The sequence below is a fragment of the Perca flavescens genome, chromosome 2, assembly GCF_004354835.1.
Source record: "Perca flavescens isolate YP-PL-M2 chromosome 2, PFLA_1.0, whole genome shotgun sequence".
In the NCBI taxonomy this organism is placed as follows: Eukaryota; Metazoa; Chordata; class Actinopteri; order Perciformes; family Percidae; genus Perca; species Perca flavescens.
This window is the reverse complement of record NC_041332.1, coordinates 31,465,849-31,487,638: the sequence shown is the minus strand read 5'-3', so window position 1 is coordinate 31,487,638 and position 21,790 is coordinate 31,465,849. Positions and strand designations below refer to the sequence as shown.

Here is a 21,790-nt window from a genome sequence, read left to right as displayed (position 1 = left end):
GGAAGGGGTTTTCCACCGTGCGCAAGCAGATACACGTGACACAGATGGACACACACACACACACACACACACTAAAAAGACATGCACACAGACTTCGATTAAGTAGTGCCAACATTTTCGTGGTTAGGCTATGATCTGTGGTTACAGCTCGAGGCTGTAGACTGTCTCTAGAATTAAAATACACCACGCGATAATGAAACATACTTAAAGCTCTATTAAATCACCAGAAGATAAAGTGTGGGTAAACAGTCTTTTATTACAAAAATAATGTGCCAGCTCAAGAAAGACAGCACTAGATCTCCAAAAAAATGAGCATATTATTGTCAGTTGGGATGCAATCTTTACATAAACTGTTACAAAAAGTAGATCAAACATTTTTTTTCCAGTTGTAATGGGTTTTAAGATTTTGGATCCCAAACGTTTACTAGAAGAAAAAAAAATATATATATATATATTTATATTTCATGGCTTTGGTGAAAAGAAAAAAAAAAAGGCAATAAAACATTGCGTGAGAATGCTTTGCCTTTTCCCATTTATGCAAAGAGAATAAATATTAATATAATAGTTATATATTTTAAATCTGTTAATATATAATTTACAGGGCAGAAATATGTAAAGTTCAATCAAAAATCAAACAACTAATAGCACCAAAATAAGAAGCTTATGTGTCATGAATCTCTTGCTCGTATGATTCAGTTGTTAGCTAAATGTCAAGAAAGTGCAACAGTTTTTTGTTTTTTTTAAATTTGACACATTGAGGTATATGATATTCTATATATTGCATTGGCATCCACTTTCCCACCACAATAATCTCCTGCATTGCCACAGGAGAACTCTAAGAACCTGACGCTGGATATTTAACCATGCAGACTTGAGAAAAGCCTGATGAACTCATTGTCTTGTAACAGGGGAACTTTAGGTTGTACAGTTTTGCTTCACTATGTACAAACATCTTAAGTCAGTTGTTTCATTTGTAGTCAAGTCTTTCCGAATTGGAAACTCCACTCAGGTTATTTTCTGTCGTGTAGTGCTGCTCTTCAGTGTTCGGTTACGGTCAGCAAGAGATAACTTTGTCTTATCCAAAAATGAGTGTTGTTCCGCTTATAGTTTGGCACACTCTTCACAATGGTTCAGGTACTCTGCGGCGTCCGAATCGCTGAACGTGGCGAGGCACCGCGGGCACTGTAACTCCGACAGGCCTGGACATTGGTTCCACGCGGGGCTCGGGGTTGTTGCCGCCGCCGCCGCGGCGGCAGGCTGTTGCTGCATCTCAGCAGCGGCCCTCAATAGAGGCTCTGAAGAGTCCTTATGTCGCCTCGAGGAGATCCTGTGTCCTATGTGCACACGGCACATGGGAACCACTTCTCTGTTCTCTTTGCTTGCTCCCTGCTGGAGATAATTAAGTACATACACGGTGAGGATCGCACAAGCCAACACAAATGCAAGTTAATGTGCCTAAAGATGCACTCACTAGGGCTGCCCAATATGAAGAAAAATATCAAATGGAGATTATGTTTGACTGGTATTGTGATAGGATTCACGATATTGGAGGGAATGATAATTTTGTATCATTTTCCTTGTGTTTTTATTGATTATCACTATATTGATTATAGTGCGATTCCTGCGATGATCTGTACCAAACAAACTTTTCTTTTTTTCGTCTGTAGGATACGATTTGTAGGCTGGGATGTCTCTGCAGCACCACAAGATTTCATTCATTCAGAATGGTTTGACATATTTTGCCTTTTACAAATATTGCGCCCCCCCCCTGCGATTTGGATATTGCACTAGTCTATATAGCGATTTCGATAAAATTGCGATTAATTGTGCAGCTGCAGGCTGTAGTCTCACCTGTTTGTATAGCTGCTGTTTTAACCGATGAACCTGCTCTTTCAGGTCTTGGATCTGGCCTTGTGCCCGCTCTCTGTCGGTACGCTCCGACTTAAAGTCGTCTGCGTAGATGAGGACCTGATTTAAAGGAAAAAGAAAGAAAAAAAAGAAAAAAATCGGTTTAAAAACAAAACATCAGGTGCCTTAAGAGCTGCATGCAGTCAAATTCTACAACTGTAATCTTAGATTCGGTGTAGCAGAATACAGAGATGTACTGAGGCCACGATGTAGCACCGACCTGCTGTTCCAGAGTCTGGATGCGCTCTTGATCTTGCCTCCTCATCTCCTCCACTTCTCTCCTCGTTTGTGCACACTCGCTCATATTCTCCTCGAGTAAGCCGTTGAGCCTGGAAATCTCCTGATGAAGCAAGCCGGTGCTTATGGAGCCAAGCCCAGGCATCAAGCCCGGCCCAGAGGTCTCCTTCAGCCTCTGGCATAAACCTCGGATATAGTCCTCCCTGCTGGAGTCATACTTCTGCCACTGGGAATTCAGACTTTGTACCTAAAAGCAGGGATTACGACAAAAAGGTTAGATCGTGCACTGTCTGATGTGGAATGTAAGCACATTATTGTTGAATTTTAGGAGTCATTTTAATATCTTTAAAAAAAAAAAAAACACCGCCTTAATATCTTGCATAAATGTTTGACTTCAGGGAGAAATATTAGTGTTGTCATTGACCACAACGTGTAAACCTGTTCTCCGTGTAGACTTACGTATGCCACACGCTGCTTTAGCTGTTGATTCTCCTCCTGAAGTTGACAGATTTGGGCGGTAACACCACTCATGTCCAAGGACTCGGTCATCTGTAGAAAATGGTGGATGAGAGGTTACAACAGGGACCTCCAAAAGAAAAAAAACCAAAAGTGCTCTTTTAAAAAGGTCTTATATACAAGTACATGGCAACAGTCACTGCCCAAAAAGTATTAAAAAAAACATATCCAACACAGTCGAAAGAGTAACACACACACACACACACACACACACACACACACACACACACACACACCTCATTGGACTTTTGCTGCTGAGCCACATCCTCCACTTCTCCTCCCCCCTTCTTATCCTTCTCCATCCTGGCCAGCAGCTCCTGGCACACCTTCACCGTGGCGCCCAGCTGGCTGCGCAGCTGGTCAGCCTCTTCCGCCAGGGATGTGCAGAGGACGGCTCGGGTGGCCTCGGACCGATCCCTCTCCTCCAGGGCCGAGCGCAGCCGGTGGATCTCCTGGTCCTTCTCGTGGTCCGGCTGACACCTGACGCTCTCCAACTCCAGCTCCTTTTCTCGGAGCTGCACCGTCAGCCTCTGGATCTCCTGGGAGCAGAGACAGGGAGATTACATTGCATGACCACATCAGTTTGTAATGTGCAATCAATTGGCATATTATAGGTTTTAAAGTTTAGGCTACATACAAATAAATGCAGAAATGAAAAAAAAAGAAAAAAAGATTCTAATTATTGCTACCAGGGTTCAAAATTAGCACTACTAGCCAAATGCTGGTAAAATATGCAAGTGCACTACACTCATCAGCCCCCCAAAAAACAATGGTCATCTATTGAGTGGGCAGGTCATATTTGAACATTCACTAGCCATTGAGCATGTGGACAAAAAAAGTTATTTTTGAACCCTGATTGCTACCAATATTTGTTCTGTTTGATATTCTTTCAATCATAGGTCAATCATGAGGTATACACACCTCATAATGTTTTTTATTTTTATATTTTTATATATTTATTTTTTTTACCTCAGTTTGTCGAGATGCCTTGAACTCCACATCGTTCCTTTTCTGTTTCAGTTTGCATATTTCTTTACACAAGCTCTCCAGCAACGACTTGGACGGCCCGAGGACCACGGACTCGTTATCTCCCACGTTCATGTAGATCCTCTCATATCTCCCCAGCCTGGCCTTTAAATCTGCGATGATGTTGTCCTTCACACAAATCTGTTTGTTCAGGAGGTCGATTTCCTGCCGCGTCTCATGATACAGGGTGTTGAGCGTGCTGCAACTCCGCAGTTTGTCTTTCAGCAAGTCGTTATCGGAGTTTGTACTGACGTTATCCATAGTAGCTGGCTTCGGAGATTTTGACAGACACGTATTTTAATAATCCAGCATTTGACGTCTCTGCTTCTAGCCCCGTGTCTTTCGAAATGGACCTCGAAGGTGTTGAGAATAATATCTCCGCACAGTCTTAGGGGATTTCCTAGGGAACTTCCCCGCGGAGTTTTTTGAGCTTCGTCAAACTGAGCCGCCCTGCCCGCTCTCAGAGATTCACCGTAGACCGTCATTTGGGAGGCAAAAAGGGGTTTTATAGCCTGCTGGGGCAAATGGCAAAGAAAACAAAAAGCTAGCTACAGAAGTTTTAAGCTAGGTAACGTTACCACCGGAGGCTGATAAAAGAAATAGCGGTGCTGCCTTCAACGCGGTCGTAAACTCGGACTCTCGAAGCGAGAGGTGCAATTTTTCAACGCACTTGCTTTTGATTCGCAATAGCAACAAAGCTGCTAAATCGTAAACAGCAAAAAGTGTTCATATGAAGTTGTTTATGTATATGTTTGCAAGTTGGGCCACAGAGCCTGGGAGTGAAAGGGGGGAAAACCTTCCTATCATGCATCTCATAAACACAATTGTTTAATTCCACCCAAAAGGTCATTGTAGTAGGCTACAACAGAAAGTGGCTTCATATCATATACGTTTTAGCTGATATTTTGCATGAAATAACAATAGGCCTATTAATTCAAAAGCATTAGGCTACATTTTCCCAACGGTAGTTTACAGGGTTTCCACGCAACACGCCCCCTAAACGTCACATCAGTGCATTTGTAGTGTCACAACAAATTCCCCGTAAACTTAAGTTGTTGAGTTTTTCAACAGCTATGAAGGCATCATTATTGCAGTAGTTTCTCTTCTTTTCATTGTGATGTCATTTAATATGTCTGTTCCAACAGTCTGAGTTGCGCCAAAGTCCTGGTTGCGCAGTTATGGCCACACCAGTGAGTGTGTGTGTGTAGCTATCCAGACCAGACTGGCTGGGACTTGACCCTTGTATGGCTTTTAAAGATCCTGTGGGGCATTTCTGCTTTCTGAAATTTTGGAAAATGCACTATATCCGTTACCGTAACTACTTATCTACAATATACATTTTAGGAATTCGCCTATTGTGTCATTGTGACTGACATCATGGTACTATAAGAATATTCTGTATAGCGAGCATTCCAGAAGATGATGCTGGTAAAACAGGAAATAATCCAAGCATCTTCCCTGCGAGATGTTCAATTGACAGAATAAGACAATTCAAATGCATTCAAAATTGTAAAATTAAATAGAATTTAATAATGATAAATGTCACACTATAGAGGATAATTAAAATTACTTGCTCAAAAACACCAGTCAGTACACCCCTATGTTAAATTCCCATAGAGACAGACTAAAAATAGGATGTATCAGGATGTAGTATCCTGGATCCATGAAATTACTGGCCTTTAAAAATAAAAATCTGCCTGCCTCTATGGGAATACATAGAGGTGTACTGACTTTTGTTGCCAGCGGTTTAGACATTAATGGCTGTATGTTGAGTTATTTTGAGTGGACTGCACATTTACACTGTTATACAAGCTGTAAACTTAATACTTTACATTGTAGCAAAGTGTCATTTCTTCAATATTGTCCCATTAAAAGATGTAATGAAATATTTACTAAAATGTGAGGGGTGTAGTCACTTTTGTGAGATACTGTATATAGCAGTGATGAAAGAAGTATTCAGATGATGCAGGCCTACCTAGTATCTAACACATACTCATACACATACAAATAAAAAGGATGGCATTCACAATATGACTTAAGTTTAAAAGTAAAGTAGAAGTACTCATTTTGAATAATGTTCCATCAGTGTTGAAATTGTCACATCTTTTTTTTTTTTTAGCAAAATGTTTGTTTTAGCTGGTCAAAGTGGAGCTAATTTGATCCATTTATAGGGTTTGGTAGTTTAATCAAAAATGCAACATTTGGTAGTGATTGCATATGTTTAATATGTTAAATCCTTATTTGCTAAGTAACTAGTCAATATACAGTACAGGCCAAAAGTTTGGACACACCTTCTCATTCAATGCGTTTCCTTTATTTTCATGACTATTTACATTGTAGATTCTCACTGAAGGCTTCAAAACTATGAATGAACACATAAGGAATTATGTACATAACAAAAAGTGTGAAATAACTGAAAACATGTCTCATATTTTAGATTCCTCAAAGTAGCCACCCTTTGCTTTTTTTGATAACTCTGCAAACCCTTGGTGTTCTCTCAATGAGCTTCATGAGGTAGTCACCTGAAATGGTTTTCACTTCACAGGTGTGCTTTGTCAGGGTTAATTAGTGGAATTTTTTCCCTTATTAATAAAAAACCAAAGGGTGGCTACTCTGAAGAATCTAAAATATAAGACATGTTTTCAGTTATTTCACACTTTTTTGTAAAGTACATAATTCCATATGTGTTCATTCATAGTTTTGATGCCTTCAGTGAGAATCTACGATGTAAATAGTCATGAAAATAAAAAGGAAACGCATTGAATGAGAAGGTGTGTCCAAACGTTTGGCCTGTACTGTAGCTGTTGAAGTGCAAAGAACAGAATTGACCTCTGAAAGGTTGTGTAGAAGTATAAAGTGGCAGAAATGGAGACACTCAAGGCAAAGCTTGAAATTGTATTCATGTAGGCTACAGCACTTCAGTAAATGTACATCCACTGTAAGGGATCGGGGCTGTAGCTGGGCTAGGCTTCGAATTCAGGATATATTTATTTGATATGTACAGCCCTTTGCAGTGGTATCACACACAATGCTTATAATAATTCATACACATATTATTACATGATCAAAACTCCCATTCCCTTCATGGTTGGACCCTGATTAAACGAACAGACACTGTACTTCTAATCATCATCAGGTCAAAATGAAACAACAGTCTAGACTGTAGGTGTAGAGTTAAAAGCCCTTTAGACATTTATTTAAGAGGCCAGTCAGTTGGCCGGTGGGGAGTCCCAGGTATTTCTGTGAGTCAGTCACACATAAGGTCACATGTGGCAGTCATGTGACAGCTGTCAGACTCACATGAATGAAGGTGTGAAGTGTGTAAAAACGTGGGAAGGTGTCGGGGTGAGATTTTAACCCTTTTGTTGTTCTCTAAATGTCTATATCAGAACTATGGGTCTCCTTTTAACGACCTCATTTTGATTACCCAAAAATAACACTGAGGGATGATTCCACACAACGCACTTCACAAGTAGGCCACAACAGAAGATCGGGTCTCTACTTCCATTGAATTTTGAATGTTTCGAAACAGTATCCTGACTGAACGTCGACCCTTCTGTGATTGTCCTTCCTTTAATATTAGTCTAAATAATTCATAATTTCAGCTTCTTTTTTTTAACTCAAGGATTAGGTATCATTTCCTTAATAAATGAGGTTTATTGACCATGAAATCCAAAAAAAAAGTGTAAAACTAGTAATGAGTTGGTGTTAGTGGTGTTTATACACTACCGGTCAAAAGTTTGGGGTCACTTAGAAATGCCCATTCCACTCCATTCCAGACAGAATACCAGCTGAGATCAGTTGCATCGTCTTTTTAATCAGGGCAGCAGTTTTCAGATTATATTATGTGCTTACATAATTGCAAAATGGTTCTCGACCGTTGTAGAAAGAAGTGGCTGATCTTTAATGCAATATCTACATTGCCCATTATCAGCAACCATTCATCCAATATTCCAAATGCATATTCTGTTTAATAATCTGATATCATTTTAAAAGGCTAACTGAGAAAACATTGGAGAACCCTTTTGCAATTATGTAAGCACATAATGTAATCTGTAAACTGCTGCCCTGATTAAAAAAAAAACAATGCAACTGATCTCAGCTGGTATTCTGTCTGGAATGGACATTTCTAAGTGACCCCAAACTTTTGACTGGTAGTGTACATGGTGGTGAAAAGAAGTGTAAAAAAGTACTAAAAGGTGCCTAGAAAAAAGGGATAAAAGCGTCAACAAGTGCACGGTCCAATGGAAAACAACACAAATGTTAAGAAAGTTTTGGGTTTTTTTGGCTTCCAGTTACCATTCACTTTCGGTGCAATTCAGAAGCCAGTGAGGTGCCTCAGTGTGAAGTCCCCTCTCCAGTAGATACTCTGAATATAGGTAGCCTGAATATTTCAGATGCCATCCTGACACTCCCGTTTTCGGTTTCACATAAAGTCACACCCTGATCATGCTGCTCCAATAAACTCAGCCAATGTGACACAGCAGTGTGATGACCCAGAGAGGTGGAAATGCCTGGAACTCCCCACCACTCATTAAGCCTTTTGGACGAGTGGCAAAAGATTTGACAGGTATTACAATAACTGGATGACTCCAACTGAAACTAGTGGGACACATTTTGCTGCATCACCTCTTGACAGCACAAGTTGATGGGTAGACCTGTAAAATAGTTATAATATATAATAGTTATAGTCCTGACACAAGTAGTTGATTAACTCGTTGACGCAGAAAATTAATCAACACTTATGATAATCAAATCAAAAGTCAAAACGTAAAAAATGTTCGTTCCAGCTTCTCAAATGTGAGAATTTGCTGCATCTCTCATAATTTATATATCAGTGTATTGTTTTATTTATTTTTGAGCTTTGGAATGTTTGGTCACACAAAATTAGCAGTTTTACTTTAACTCGGGGAAACTGATGGGACATTTCACAACTTTCTTCATTTGATGCACCAAGAAATTAAATGTTTTCCAAAAAAGTCTTGAATTTAATGTTTTCAGGCAAGCAGGAAAAGCATTCAACATGTGGATGTCATTTAACTGGCACTATGCTTACAGACCAAGCTTTATTTAGCATTATAAGCCTATATGTTATGGTATTTTTATTTTTATTTTTTTTTAAAAGGTAGACGTCATTAGGAAAAAAATTGTAAATACAGTGTTGCAAAAACATCACCACCAAATGCATCTAATGATCATGACCAGATTATACCATTCAATTCCACTAGATGGCGGTGTTACATTAATAATGCATACTGTAGGTTTATTTTCCATCTTAAAACGTTGGCCTTAGAAATATTATTTTTTTATTCCTCTTTTATTTGTGACAATATTATTTCCTACCACACACACAACAATAAAATGAATAATTTGAAAACATGTCGTTGGCAGCTTTTAATCGCTGAAAACTATAAAAGAATAAAAAGGCATTATTTGATATTTACACAGTAATACTTTCAAAAATACTTTACATTGCACACGCACACACACACACACGTACTTGATTATTTGCGCCTAACAAGTTACTGCTCATTAAATCAACACTACCAACCAAAACTCAGATATTCATCCTTTAATAATAATAATAATAATAATAATAATAATAATAATAATAATAATAATACCTAAAAACCAACTTGTGTCACTCAAACAGAATGAAGATGCAAACCAAAGTTAAAAGTTTAAATGAAATATGAAACTGGAGTAGAAAAATATTGGTTTTATCATGTATGCAGTGGCTCAAGTACAAAAGAGTATTAAAATGGTGAACAGGAAGAGAATATAGCCAGCTATTTCTCATTTTTGCTTGAGAAAACAGTAGGAATACAAAAACACTAACTGTCTTTGAACATTACACTAAGCACACAGGGATCACAGCTTCACTCAACATGCAACACACCATATGAATCAGTTAATTGTTGTCTGTAGAACTATGAGAGCAAAGATGAAAATACCTTATTTCGGAAGCTCCCTTTTTAAATTTAACTTGAGTTACTTTAGTCAGTTAAGCAGCTAAGGCCTTTGACCCTTGTGATGTATTTTTTTCCTTCTAGGAGTTTGGAATAATCCTAAACAAACAACTGATGATGACTTAATCTTGCTTGAGGAATGCCCCATGACATTTCTTTCAGTTTAATTTGTAGGTTATAATGCAGATCCCAGGGAATACCAGAAGAGAAAAGAAAAAAAGGTCTTAAACTCACCCCCCCATCGCAAGCTTTAACAGTAAGCCACATTTTCCAAGGGTTGTTTTAGATTATTTTTTTTTTTTAGAGTCAATTATTTTGAAGCCTGTAGTCAAAGCTGTGCTAGTTTTCACTCTAACCATGTCATTAGTGATTCCTTTACACCTTGGACACCAGCTGAGTGCAATTAATGAGCTGACAACAAAGACAGCTGCCCAGGAAGAGACGCATCCCTTTAATACTGGCCTTTAGGGGGCACCCACTACTCACTAAGTGCAAAATGAATTGGAGTCAATGAACTACTTGTCTCCCCCCCTCCCCCCATACTTACTTACTACTGTCTGTACTAGATATACGTGTGCCCTGCTCAGAAGACCTGTGTGATTTAGCCACTGAAAGAAAAAAAAAAAAAAAACAGTCTGGCCTTACTGACGAATTTGAGTGTATTTGGGGCATATGTGTCACCCTTCACAACATGAAAATCTATGAGAATTATAATTGTAGAGTTTTTTCTTTTAAAGGAATACGCCACTGTTTGTTGAAATAGGGCTTATCACGGTCTACCCTGGCCGTAGATAGGTGGGCCAATGCATTTTTTGTCTCAGTGCAAGTAATTAGGTTGTTTTTTTGTCTTTTGTTGGCTCTCTTTTACTCACAACATGCTAACTGGCAACATAGGATTCCATTCACTACGCTAAGCTAACTAGCGGCGGCGCTGGCGGTGTTGCACCGGACTAAAACGACGAAAAAATGCGTTGGCCCACCTATCTACAGCTAGGGGAGACGGTGATAAACCCTATTTCAACAAACGGTGGCGTAATCCCTTTAACATATTGGGCATTTAGAACTACAAACCAATGTAAAACACAGGAAATGGTGTGTTGTCTGAGGCCAAGGAGAAACATCTTAGCTGGAATCTAGAGAGCAATCTAGGAACTATAATCGCAAACCTGTGTGACAACTGCAAGGGGATCATTGGAAAGAGCTCAACTAAACTTTTTCTTCAACAGTGACACATGCAGTTTTTTTGTTTCGTTTCCCCCCTTCCTAGCACTGCAGCTTGCGAATGCTGCGGGAAATCCTCTTGAACTCTCGCTGTCCCTTCTGCCAGCGCTTCAGCGAGGTGATGACCAGATGGCCGTCCATCTTCTGGCCCATGACCAGGTAGGCAGCGTGGATGTCGTTCATCTCCTCACAGATGCACTGCAGGCCGTCCTTCAGCCACAGCTCCATCTTCCTCAGCTCACGCTCTGTCACGCCGTTCATCTTGTAAATGGTCTTGCTCTTGTTCTCCGGCACGATCTTGGTGTCACCATTGATGTAGGAGATCTCCTTAACTTTGATCTTCAGAGCTTGGTACAGACGGGAGAGAAAATAAGGGATTTGTTTTCACAAAAACTATATAGAGATCATCCTTTTGAGCCTCATGAGAATGCTTATGTATTTCTATATAAGTGTAGTGCTAAAATGCATGCAATAGGGGAGATAAAAAAAAGTGAGGAGGAAAATGGTCACAATACACATTCTTTCTCTGCACCTTCGAGTGAAAGAAACACATTCAACAGTGAATTCAACTTGGGGCCCCTGATCTTCACTTTGGGAACTACTGCTCTAATAATAATAATAATAATAATAATAATAATAATAATAGGTGGCTGGACTATACTTACCAAAGTCATTCTTACACAGGTTGTCAACTATTTCGTTGTCATTTTCATCCGTTTCCCTGCAAGCATCGCACACTCTGGGCACTGAAAGACAAATTAGATTAGGTAAAAATGACACAATATGCTATAATTATACAGAAAATGTGTAGTAGCAGAGGGGACACACATATCCAGATGTGACCACAGTGGATTTTGGCGCAATAAATGGATAGATGATCTATTAATATGTATGCGCCACTAAGTAGATTTGGCAATTATATTTGGGGAATGGCAAATTTGCTTCTGAAATACAGTTCTACAAAACCTTACCTTCTTTGGTGACTGGCACGAAGCTGTCCATGGCTGCAGGCGGTATGCACAGGTCGTTGTCGAGTGGGAAACGGTCGCAGTCCAACATCTTTGGCCAAGGGAAGCCAAACGCGGACATCACGGGCGCGCAGCCGTTCCTGACGTTCTCGCACAGAGACCTGCACGGCTGTATGGGCTCGTCCAAATCGTCCAGACAGACGGGAGCGAAAAGGGAGCACAGGAACTTTCTTGTGTCGGGGTGACATTGCTTCTGAACCAGCGGGATCCAAGACGAGGCTTGCTGCAGAACTTCATTCATGGTTTCGTGTCCGAGCAGGTTCGGGAGGCGCATCTCTGTGTACTCTATGTCGTGGCACAGGAGGAGGTTTGCAGGAATCGGCTTGCAGTTGTTCTTTTTGTAGAATAATTCATGCTGGCCGAAATTGTACAATCCGTGGATAGCTTCCATGCAGGGTATTGTTATCAGCCACAACACTGTCACTGTGGAAATAAAAGCCTTCATTTTGCATGCGCGTAAAACAAAATACCTGCAAGATATAAATGCGCATTCAGGGGTCGTTGAGCATCAGTCAGCGCGGATGGAGTCTGTGTCAGTGGCCAGCTCCTAATGTAACAAGAGGTTTTCTTCCAGGCTAGTCTGGGAGGAGTCTGTGTATGCTGCGCGTAAAGAACCTTCTCTCCATTCAGCACTTGGTTTCCTCATATCAGGTGAACTTTGTGGACAAATGTGTCCCTTCAGTCCAAAGGAAATCAAATACTCACTTGTTCCTCCTCTGGGTCTTACAGGTATTTTTGATTTCTAATTATAGCTCATAGTATTTTATCACCAGTCGTTTGCTTAACAATCCCCCCCTCTATTTCATCTCTTGCCATTCATGGAAATCATAAAAAAAACGTGTCTGACAGGTTTTCCCTCATTACGCCCAAATCAACAGCAATATATCCCGAGTGATCCCTTAACTTGCTGATTTTTTTTTTTTTTTTTTTTTAGACCCATGCTGTAAAAAGTTTGGGAATGCTGTCAGTGGGTGCATTTAGCTCAGCTCAGTGGAGCGTTAATTTTCCATCATTAGGAGTTTAGTGGTGAAATCCTCCGGGCAGGTCTGCAGGTTCATACCACATGGTGATATATTGTTTGCCCATGGTGTGAGAAGCAGACCTCCACTCGGCTCAGCACACCCAGGGGTGAAACCAAATCTGCCTGCTCCTTGCACTGCAGCCCTGGCTCCTATCCGCTCTCAGACCCCCTTGAGCTACAGTCTGGTCTGCAGACAGCCGTGTGGTTCTTCTCAGGCTTGACCCTCCTCTTGCTCAGCAATGAGTGAACGCTTAAAAATCTCGCGTGTGATCTTGTGGAATTTCTAGCTAAAAGGGTCAGTTCACCCAAATTACAGAGACATATTTTCCCACTTACCCCTTTGTGGTTTCTAGATATTCAGATATTTAAAGATTTGTGCCATTGAGATGTCTGTAGCTACCGCCCCCCCACCCCCAATACACCCAAATGCAATGGAGGTCAATTAAATAGGCCTACCATGTGTGGAGCTGATGAGTTTGAGGCCATGTCCATGTTGATCCCTAGTGGTGTCACAATCCAGTCTCTCAGAAGCTCCTCAGCAGCTCATTCAATCATTCAAAAAGCTCATGAGTCACTTGTTTTAAGTAGTGGGAAAAAGTATTTGAATAGAAAACACACAATTGTAGTATATTTTCTCTGAATTTAACCTGTCATTAAAGTTTATAGCTCTAGGTGTGCCAATTTCTTTTTTAGCAGAACTGAACAAAGACAGTATTTTGGAAAGAGGTGGCACTTCTTTTTCTTTCCATACGAAAACAAGCCCAAGCAAATGAAAAAAAAAAACAGATTTTTTGAATGTGGCATGTGTAAATATGTTTTATGAATAAAGTCCATAGCTCCACCCTTAAATGAGGTGTTTGATTGTTTTGCTACTGTAGATACAGTAAGTGTTTCCCGACTCCTTAACAAAGGAGTCTGAATGAAATTAAATGCATCACCCTGACTCATGAATCCACCTTATTGTCTTGTGACATTTATCGTAAATATATATATTGCTCACTTCCAGAAACTGGTTACTGTACATGAAAGCAAAGCGATGCAACTGCTACAGCTGCAGGCTACAGCGATACTTCTTTACAGTAAGACTTTGAATACTCTTTCTAAAAAAACATGTTTTGTCACTTACCTGTAGTTGCAGACAGTTTTGGCTTTATTTGTAAGATGTTATGAGATGTATGCCTCTGAAATTTCTGCTACCACCACGGTACAGGATTAAGTTGGAGGTGAATAGAATTTAATACGTGAAGCTCAAAGCTTTGAGAAATGACATTGAAAAAGTTCTCAACATCTCTGTCTAGAAACAGTGTTGTTGTTATAGTCGGGTGATCCACAGAGCATGCTATGAAAACTTTCTTCAGGAAAAAGGGGTTTCAATTAAAAACGGTCCACAGCGATGTTTGCTCCGTTTTTGGTCTCCACCAACTCTCCTGACGGAAATATCTGCTCTACTATCTTCACCGGCTCGTCACTAACTGTGTCTGTCTGTTTGGTGCCGAGCAGTATAGGGCACAGTGGGGTTTTTGGGGGGCTTTTTCGCTGAAAACAGCTGAGAACGAGGCTGTGAGAGTGAACCATAACAGTAGAGCTGTGGGAACTGAAGAGTTGGTTGATCATTTGTGCGGACTCATCACTATGTGTGATTAGGGTCTTGTGTTATTATATCATTACAAAAATACAGGTTATTGTTCCTTTGAAGAGAAACAAAATGTCTCCCAAGCCTATCAGGATTGAGCTGGCATTCAGAGAGAAAACAAGGGGCTGCATTGGTTGGGGGGGGGGGTTGCATGTCGCTCCAGGTACCAGCGAGACATGAAATACAATCCAGGAAGTTTGAGTAACAGATCCATGCATTCGATTAGCCACCACATTGCCTTGCTGGATGATGTCATGTTGCCAGATGACCCTGAATTTTTTTTTTTTGCCGTAGCCTTCTGCGTTGACACCCCCGCTTGCAGCACCAGACTCATTCAAATGAATGAGAGGGTTGTGTTTTTTAATGTAGAGCCAAAGTTGGTCTGAAGAGCAGGGACCTAACTTGTCTGTGTCAAAGGTTTAACCTGTTTTTATAGGGCAACTCTCCCCCTCGTATCCCCTCTCCTTCAAAGTGTGTTATTTCTATTCAGGTCTCTGTAGGAACACTTATATGGCCATTTAAGAGCGAGCATCCCCCATTAACCTGCAACTGGACTCCCTTTAGCTGAGCAGCAGGTCAGCTGGCTAAACTGTACCTGTGGTGTGGCAGGTCACACGATAACCTTTCTCGGGCGACTAAATGTTATCAGCTGGAAACACTCCGAATGCACTCTTGGGCTGTGTATGCAAACTCTTTTACGGGACATGCGTTGATATGTCTATAATTGCAGCTTGTGTGACAACTGAAACGGGATAATTGGAAAAAACCTTTTCTTCAACAGTGACACATGCAGTTTTTGTTTTTCCCTTCCTAGCACTGCAGCTTGCGAATGCTGCGGGAAATCCTCTTGAACTCTCACTGTATATATACACAAAACATGTGGTAAAGTAGTCACAGTAATACATCCCGAATACTTGAACTCGCCTTTTAAAATGACAAAAAGCAAAAGGCTCCAAAAGGGGATAAATGGACTTCAACTAAGATCAAACCTTACCAAGCACAAGGCTTTATTCCTCCAACACAGATAACAATACTGTTTCACAGACCGTTAAGGTCAGAGGCTCGGAATAGAGGTAAGCTGATCCTAGGCCTGCGCTTAAAGTCACCCCAGCGGGTTTTCATTACAACGCTGTGTGAAAATGAGACGCAGTTTGTCGGACCTAGTGGTCCATCTGTAGCCCAGTAACCCGTCATTCTTTTTCTTTCCCCTCCACCTCCATCCAACCTTTACAGAATAGAAAAAGAATAGAGGGCTTGATGGTGTCAAAAACAATCACAGAATGTATGGTGCAGGTTCAAAAGAAAGCCCCTGTGGAAATGTTTGAGGAATCAATTTATTGAATGTTCGTGAAGACTCGTCGCTCAGTGTGAGGAGCATCAAAGGCATCAGGACCACCATAGTGTAAACCAAATCAACCCCATTTTGGAAAAGTCCTGTCTGTTAGCAGATTCCTCATAGTCCCATTATTATACAGCCAGGCTACCCAGCTCCTGATTTGGACAAATTAGATTACATCTGATCGGAACATATTATAAGATAGGTTTGGTGATTTCTTATTGTCCAAAAAAATCCCATGAAAAGACCAAAATCAACAATGAAGTGATCCTTCTAACAAGTATTGTCTGTGTAAGCCCATTCCTCGGTGTCATACTGTAGACCTCTATCGTGGGCCAAAAACTATTATAACCACAATGTTGCTGGGAAAAATGCTCCTTTATTGCCATGAATATGGACACTGTAGTTTATTTTTGAATCAATCACACATACACCATCCTGCTGCCGAAAATACACGCTAGTGCACCAAATGTGCATTAATCCACAGATTTAAATTGTCCCCAAGAAATGCACTATTTACTCCTGTTTGAGTAGTGTTGACTAAACACGTCGGCTGCTTCAGGAAATGACTGAGGCTCTTTTAAAAATGAAATTACCTTTTTAAAGATTTATGTCTTCAGTAGGAACAAATGGGCTTCGGGCCATAGATGGGCTGGGGAAGCTGGAGATTATTGAGAGACCGACTAATATAATGTTGGTTTCTGACGGGATTTGTTGCATATGGAAAATGTGGAATAATGCCAGCCTTGTATCCTTTAAAGGAAAAAAATATATTTTACAGTATAACTTTATTGGTCTGAAATCTCTCAGAGTGTACGGCAGACTCTTGGTATTTTACTACTTTGTTTGGACTTCGTAACGACGATCTACACATTTACAAAAATGGTGTTATCTGATAACTTGTCTGATAAGTTAAGGGGTTATTTAGTCGCACAGAATAAAAAAGATCCACACTCTTTCCTTTTCAACGGCCCCTTGACTGCCAACTGAGAATCAACCATTCACCTCTGAACATTGTCTTGAAGTGCACTAATGAGCTTGTTAACTTCAATCACTCCTTCTACATTGACATTTGGGAAAGAATGTATCCCATCCAAGGAGAATTAATCTCATTAGAGCTCCAGAGTCATATAGATTGTGCCTGCTTGGCGTAATTGATGTCCCTATTGTACAGGTCTAATTGACTCAGGATGGGGTTTCCGAGCAGCTGTGGGACACGTAGACCACTCTACCAGTCTTTGGGATAACCACATGCATATTAAGAGTTGTGTGCACTGTACAAATATGTGGAGAGGGCACAATATTATTTGTATTTTCTGTTATTAAAGTATTGAAATGTAATGTTAGAAATATTTGATGTTAATTAAACAGCCATTTACGAGTCATGGAAAGCAATAATTTGACATACAGTACCAGTCAAAAGTTTCTTATTCACTTGAATGAAAAAAAACAAAATAGGTTATAATATAGGCCTGTATATTTCTAAATTAAACCAAAGCCATGCTTTAATTTGGTATTCTTATTGCAGCATTTTAGTTATTTGTGTCCAAACTTTTTACTGGTACTGTATGCTTACTTGCTTACCGCATTTTTGCAAAGAGTTAGATGAGAAGATTCAGATCGATCCCACTCTCATGTCTGTAGGAGTATAAGTATTAACCAACAGCCGTTAGCTTAGCTTAGCATAAAGACTAGAAATGGGGAAACAGCTATCCTGGCTCTGTCCAAAGATAACAACATCCGCCTGTCAGCACCTCTAAAGCTCACTCATTCATGAATTAGTCTCGCATTGCCAGACCTAGCATCACAGCGCTGGGGAGTAAGGGCTGGCTCCACACAAACATTCTGGGAGAGGAGTAAAAAACGCTCTGGGTTGTTTGCATTTCTTTAAACCAATCACAGTCGGCGGCGGCGCTAAGGTCCGGACGCAGCGACGGTGGCTCCGTCTCGGGAAGGAGCCTTTCGTCGTTTTGGTGGAACATTTGCACCCGGCAAAAGAAAACACCACATAAAATATTAACTGAAGTTAACTGTTCACACAATACAGTAACGTGAGCTATTTCAGTTAGCTGGATACATGGTTAAACGTTATTTTCTCTTACTAGTGTATCGTCCACAGCAATCCTCCTCTATCGCTCCAAAACGTCCCAGTTAGATAGTAAATGCTGTAAACATATTCCTTGTAAATCTTTACAATCATTCCCTGAAAGAACCAAGCAGGCCTGCCTTGTTGCACGATCCAAATATTCTTAAAAACGTGCCATTTTCAGCGTGTAGCTTGCTAGCTGGAAGTTTGTCATCGTTTCCCGGAGCGAAGGGGTTATAAGAAGGGCACCGCACAGAGTGGAAGGTGAGGGACGTCCTGCGTTGGATGTCAGGCTTTATCCTGACAATGTACTTCCGTTGATCCAAACTATAAATTAATCAATATGTTATATCTCGTTTGTTTAAAGGTGCTCTAAGCAATGTCACGCGTTTTTTTAGGCTAGAACATTTTTTGTCACTTACAGCAAACCTCTCCTCACTCTCCGCGAGCTGCCTGTCCCCTGAACACACTGTAAAAAAACGCGGTCTCTGCAAGTGGCCAACCTGCACCACGAAACATAACAAACCGTGTTCCAGCATTCCAGCCAATAACTGTCAAGAAGGATTTGGGGTGGGGGTTGGGGGAGTTAAGTTCGCTGAAGCACGGAAGAGAGGGGGAGGGGACGGGATGAGGAGGGAGGGAGGGAGGGAGGGGCGAGCTAGTCTCATTTTGTTTGAAAATACTTTGAATGTCAACAAGAATAACGTCTCCCACCATCGCTTAGAGCACCGTTAATTTATACAAAGAAAGACTTCCTAACTGTGACAAGACTTTAGGAAGATTCTAAACAAACAGATTAAACAAACGAAAAATAACTTTACGAAAGTGGTATGTATCAATGTTCTCATTTAACTCTCTGCAAGAAAGTCTCCCAAAATGCAGAGCTAGCTGCTCTAATGGCTTGTAATGATCACCGTACGGACGGATGTAATTAGTATTGGGAACAATCGGAGGGCTTCAAGGCTCGTCAAAAGTCCAGCCAGATTTGTGTTACAGGATCCAAAAACTGTGTCACGGTATCATAAAAGACAGCAGAGAGCCGGGCAGGTTTATGCTCGCAGGATGTCCATGGATCAGGGTGACAAGCAGATCCTTCTGTAGGGCCCTGCTCTTTGACCCCTGACCGATACTGAAGCTGGAAGACTCACACTGTGAAGGGCTCTCGGGGGACATTTTACAACTTAGACCAAAGTGCCAGAATCTCTGCCGTCGGAGAAGTGTTTTCTGAATGACCCGTACCTGATCTCCACCCCATACGGAGAAGGGCACTAACTAGTCCTTCCGCTCGCCACCTTCACACGGTCCTCACAAAAGGGATGTTCCTGTTCTCTGCTTAATGAGCGCATGGGCTTTTACTGAATCTTTCATCAATGAAAATCTGAAGACGGTTTAAGCAATTTAAAAGATACATTTGTCTTCAGTCAGGGGAGTTTCCTGCTCTTTCAAGGAGGTTTATAGTCAAGTTCTGTCCTGCAGTCTCGCATTCATTTATAATATAAGTTTTATAGAGAAGGATACAAGTAATTTTTTTTTTCACTTTTACCCCTACTCACAACCTAAAGAATAAAACCTAATTACATTCAGTTAAGAGTAGCTCCTAAATAACCGTCACCCTCTGAGACATGTTTTAGACTGATTTTATTGACTATTACAGACTATTGATTGTGATGATTAATAGGCCTATGCTAGCTGAAGCCATGTGTGTAATTCAGAATTGGCTGTTTTTTGTTTTTTTTTGCCTTTGATTTGAACATTTGATATGTTTTTGTTCTCTTTGTTTGCATTAAACAGGGGAGGAAACAACATGACTGCTGGCGTTGATTGGGTTTGTCAATGTGATACGAAGTTCTCCAGTGTGCTTTCCTTTTAATTTCCATTTCAGGCAATTTCCTAGAATTTCATCTCTATTCATAGTTTATAAATAGATTGGATTGTTGTTGATTTAACATATTACTTGCTAATGGAGATATTAAGGATTTTGCACAAATAAAATCCTCACTTTTTAAAATGAAAATTACCATCAATTACAATGTACGGCAGATGTAGGGTAAATTGTTGTCTTTGATGGATTGTTCCTGCTCCAGGCATGCCCCTGATTCAACTTTATGGTCACGTAAATTACTAGCCTGGATGCCAGCCAAACTTAGCCCCGCCCACAACATCCGAGGTCGGGATTCTGACTAGAATCTGAGTATGACCACGTCAGGCTAGTAAATTACTTAAATAACTTAGACTTTGCTGTAAGTAGGAGTAAGTTGCTGTTTGTTATTCTTTACATTTAAATTACTTTTTTATTTCTAACATGGCTTTTTAGAGCATTCTTAGGGGCCATCCAAACGGAAACGCTTTTTGGTGTAAACGCACACGCATCGTTTTGGCCGATCATCCAAACAAATCCTGTAAACGCGCTGCCTGAAGACCAAGGGGGTAAGTGAGCGTCTGGCAAGCGTACCTCCTATGGCGCCATTTTGATGCTAACAAGCACTCACCCGCCGTTAGCATTCCATTGACTGCCATTCATTTTGACGTCACTTTGACAGCGAATAACTTTACATCTGAAGCGTTTAAAGACTATTTGTCCATTGTTTATTTCTAAAGACACACCGCAATGTATAAAAGGCTTCATTACCTTGTACCTCACATTATGGCTCCGTAGCAGACGTTTTTGTAAAAAATAGACTAACGATTGTGTCATAACCAAGTGACTTACTGTCGCATAGTAGAGGAATTACCGTATAGTACAGGAGAAGCTCGCAGGCAGTTTCGACTTACATTAGCTGTTTAAGTTGAATTACTAATGTTAACTAGCATTTTAGTTAGCAATAATTGGCCTGTGCCAATGTTATCTCCTTACATATACTACGCTCTCGTCTCTGCAAGATTGGGAATGATTGAGATTTCTCTTGGCACAGCTACCAGAAGACTTCCAACTTTCAGACACGTTGCTCACGTCACATCTATGTCTTCAAGCTCAGTTGAAGGCTGCGCAGTAACGCTCAGCGCTCACCGGAAAAGTGCTTCTAATAGACTCACTGGTCTCCGTCCAGAGCAACGGGATCTGTTGGTCCATTTATTTTGTCTATGCTGAAGATGCACTTTTTGGGAAACCTGGTCCCAGGGTGAACAAATTCGAAAACGACGCCCTTGCGTCTTCGTTTGGACTTGCGTATCTATGATGTCATCGCCACACTCCGCGACCGCTAGCCCTCGACCTCTTATCCCGCAACGACGTCTCATAACAACAACGACAACAACGGACTACATGCTTGTGTCCGTACAAACGATTCTGGTTTCCTTGCACTAGCCATTTTCGTTGTCTTCTTCTTGTGTTTGCTTTCTTCTTCTTCTACTGTCTGTTTGTATACAGCGCGCAAGCTTTATGCGCATGCTCCGCCTTTTTTTTCCCATTTTTTTTGTGAATTTCTGTAGCAGAAACAGCGACACCTATAGGCCTGGAATATGAAGTAGCGTGTTGAGTCATTTACAAATGGATCCGTTTGGACGCAAATATTCTTGAAACAACACTACGATTATTTTTTACTTTTTTAGTATTGTGCTGTTGTTGGATCTTGAGTTTGACTTGGTTTACTTACTCACTTGTACTTCAAATGTGATGATTTATTGTTTGTTTGATTTTCTTTTATTTGTCATTTTGGCGGTTTATTGGATGTAAATACAAATGGAAATTGACAAATTATTTGATCTTGAAACATGCTTTTTTTATCATTAAGTCAAGTTTTCACATGAATTTACTTCCTACAAAGACATGTTCTCAGTGACAGGAACAAATTACCACTCTGGCAGAAGTC

The 21,790-nt window shown here is 40.6% G+C and overlaps 2 protein-coding genes across 3 annotated transcripts; both read right to left on the bottom strand.

Moving 5' to 3' along the window:
- Window positions 1–236: 236 nt before the first annotated feature.
- Window positions 237–4,336, bottom strand: tnip2 (TNFAIP3 interacting protein 2). Of its 2 annotated transcripts, none has more exons than XM_028601909.1 (6): window positions 3,631–4,336; window positions 2,898–3,200; window positions 2,605–2,694; window positions 2,129–2,392; window positions 1,852–1,968; window positions 237–1,386 (listed from the first exon to the last, which is right to left on the bottom strand). In XM_028601909.1, the coding sequence occupies exons 1-6, from the start codon at window positions 3,946–3,948 to the stop codon at window positions 1,102–1,104; spliced, it is 1,377 nt and encodes a 458-aa protein (XP_028457710.1). In that variant the 5' UTR covers window positions 3,949–4,336; the 3' UTR covers window positions 237–1,101. The 2 variants fall into 2 exon arrangements, with proteins under 2 accessions (XP_028457710.1, XP_028457701.1); XM_028601900.1 differs by having other exon boundaries at window positions 237–1,389; window positions 3,631–4,334.
- Window positions 4,337–10,788: 6,452 nt separating this feature from the next.
- Window positions 10,789–12,452, bottom strand: sfrp2 (secreted frizzled-related protein 2). Its single transcript, XM_028564958.1, has 3 exons — window positions 11,849–12,452; window positions 11,543–11,623; window positions 10,789–11,224 (listed from the first exon to the last, which is right to left on the bottom strand). Exons 1-3 carry the CDS (start codon window positions 12,348–12,350, stop codon window positions 10,920–10,922), a joined length of 888 nt encoding a protein of 295 aa, XP_028420759.1. The 5' UTR covers window positions 12,351–12,452; the 3' UTR covers window positions 10,789–10,919.
- Between the last annotated feature and the right edge of the window lie 9,338 nt (window positions 12,453–21,790).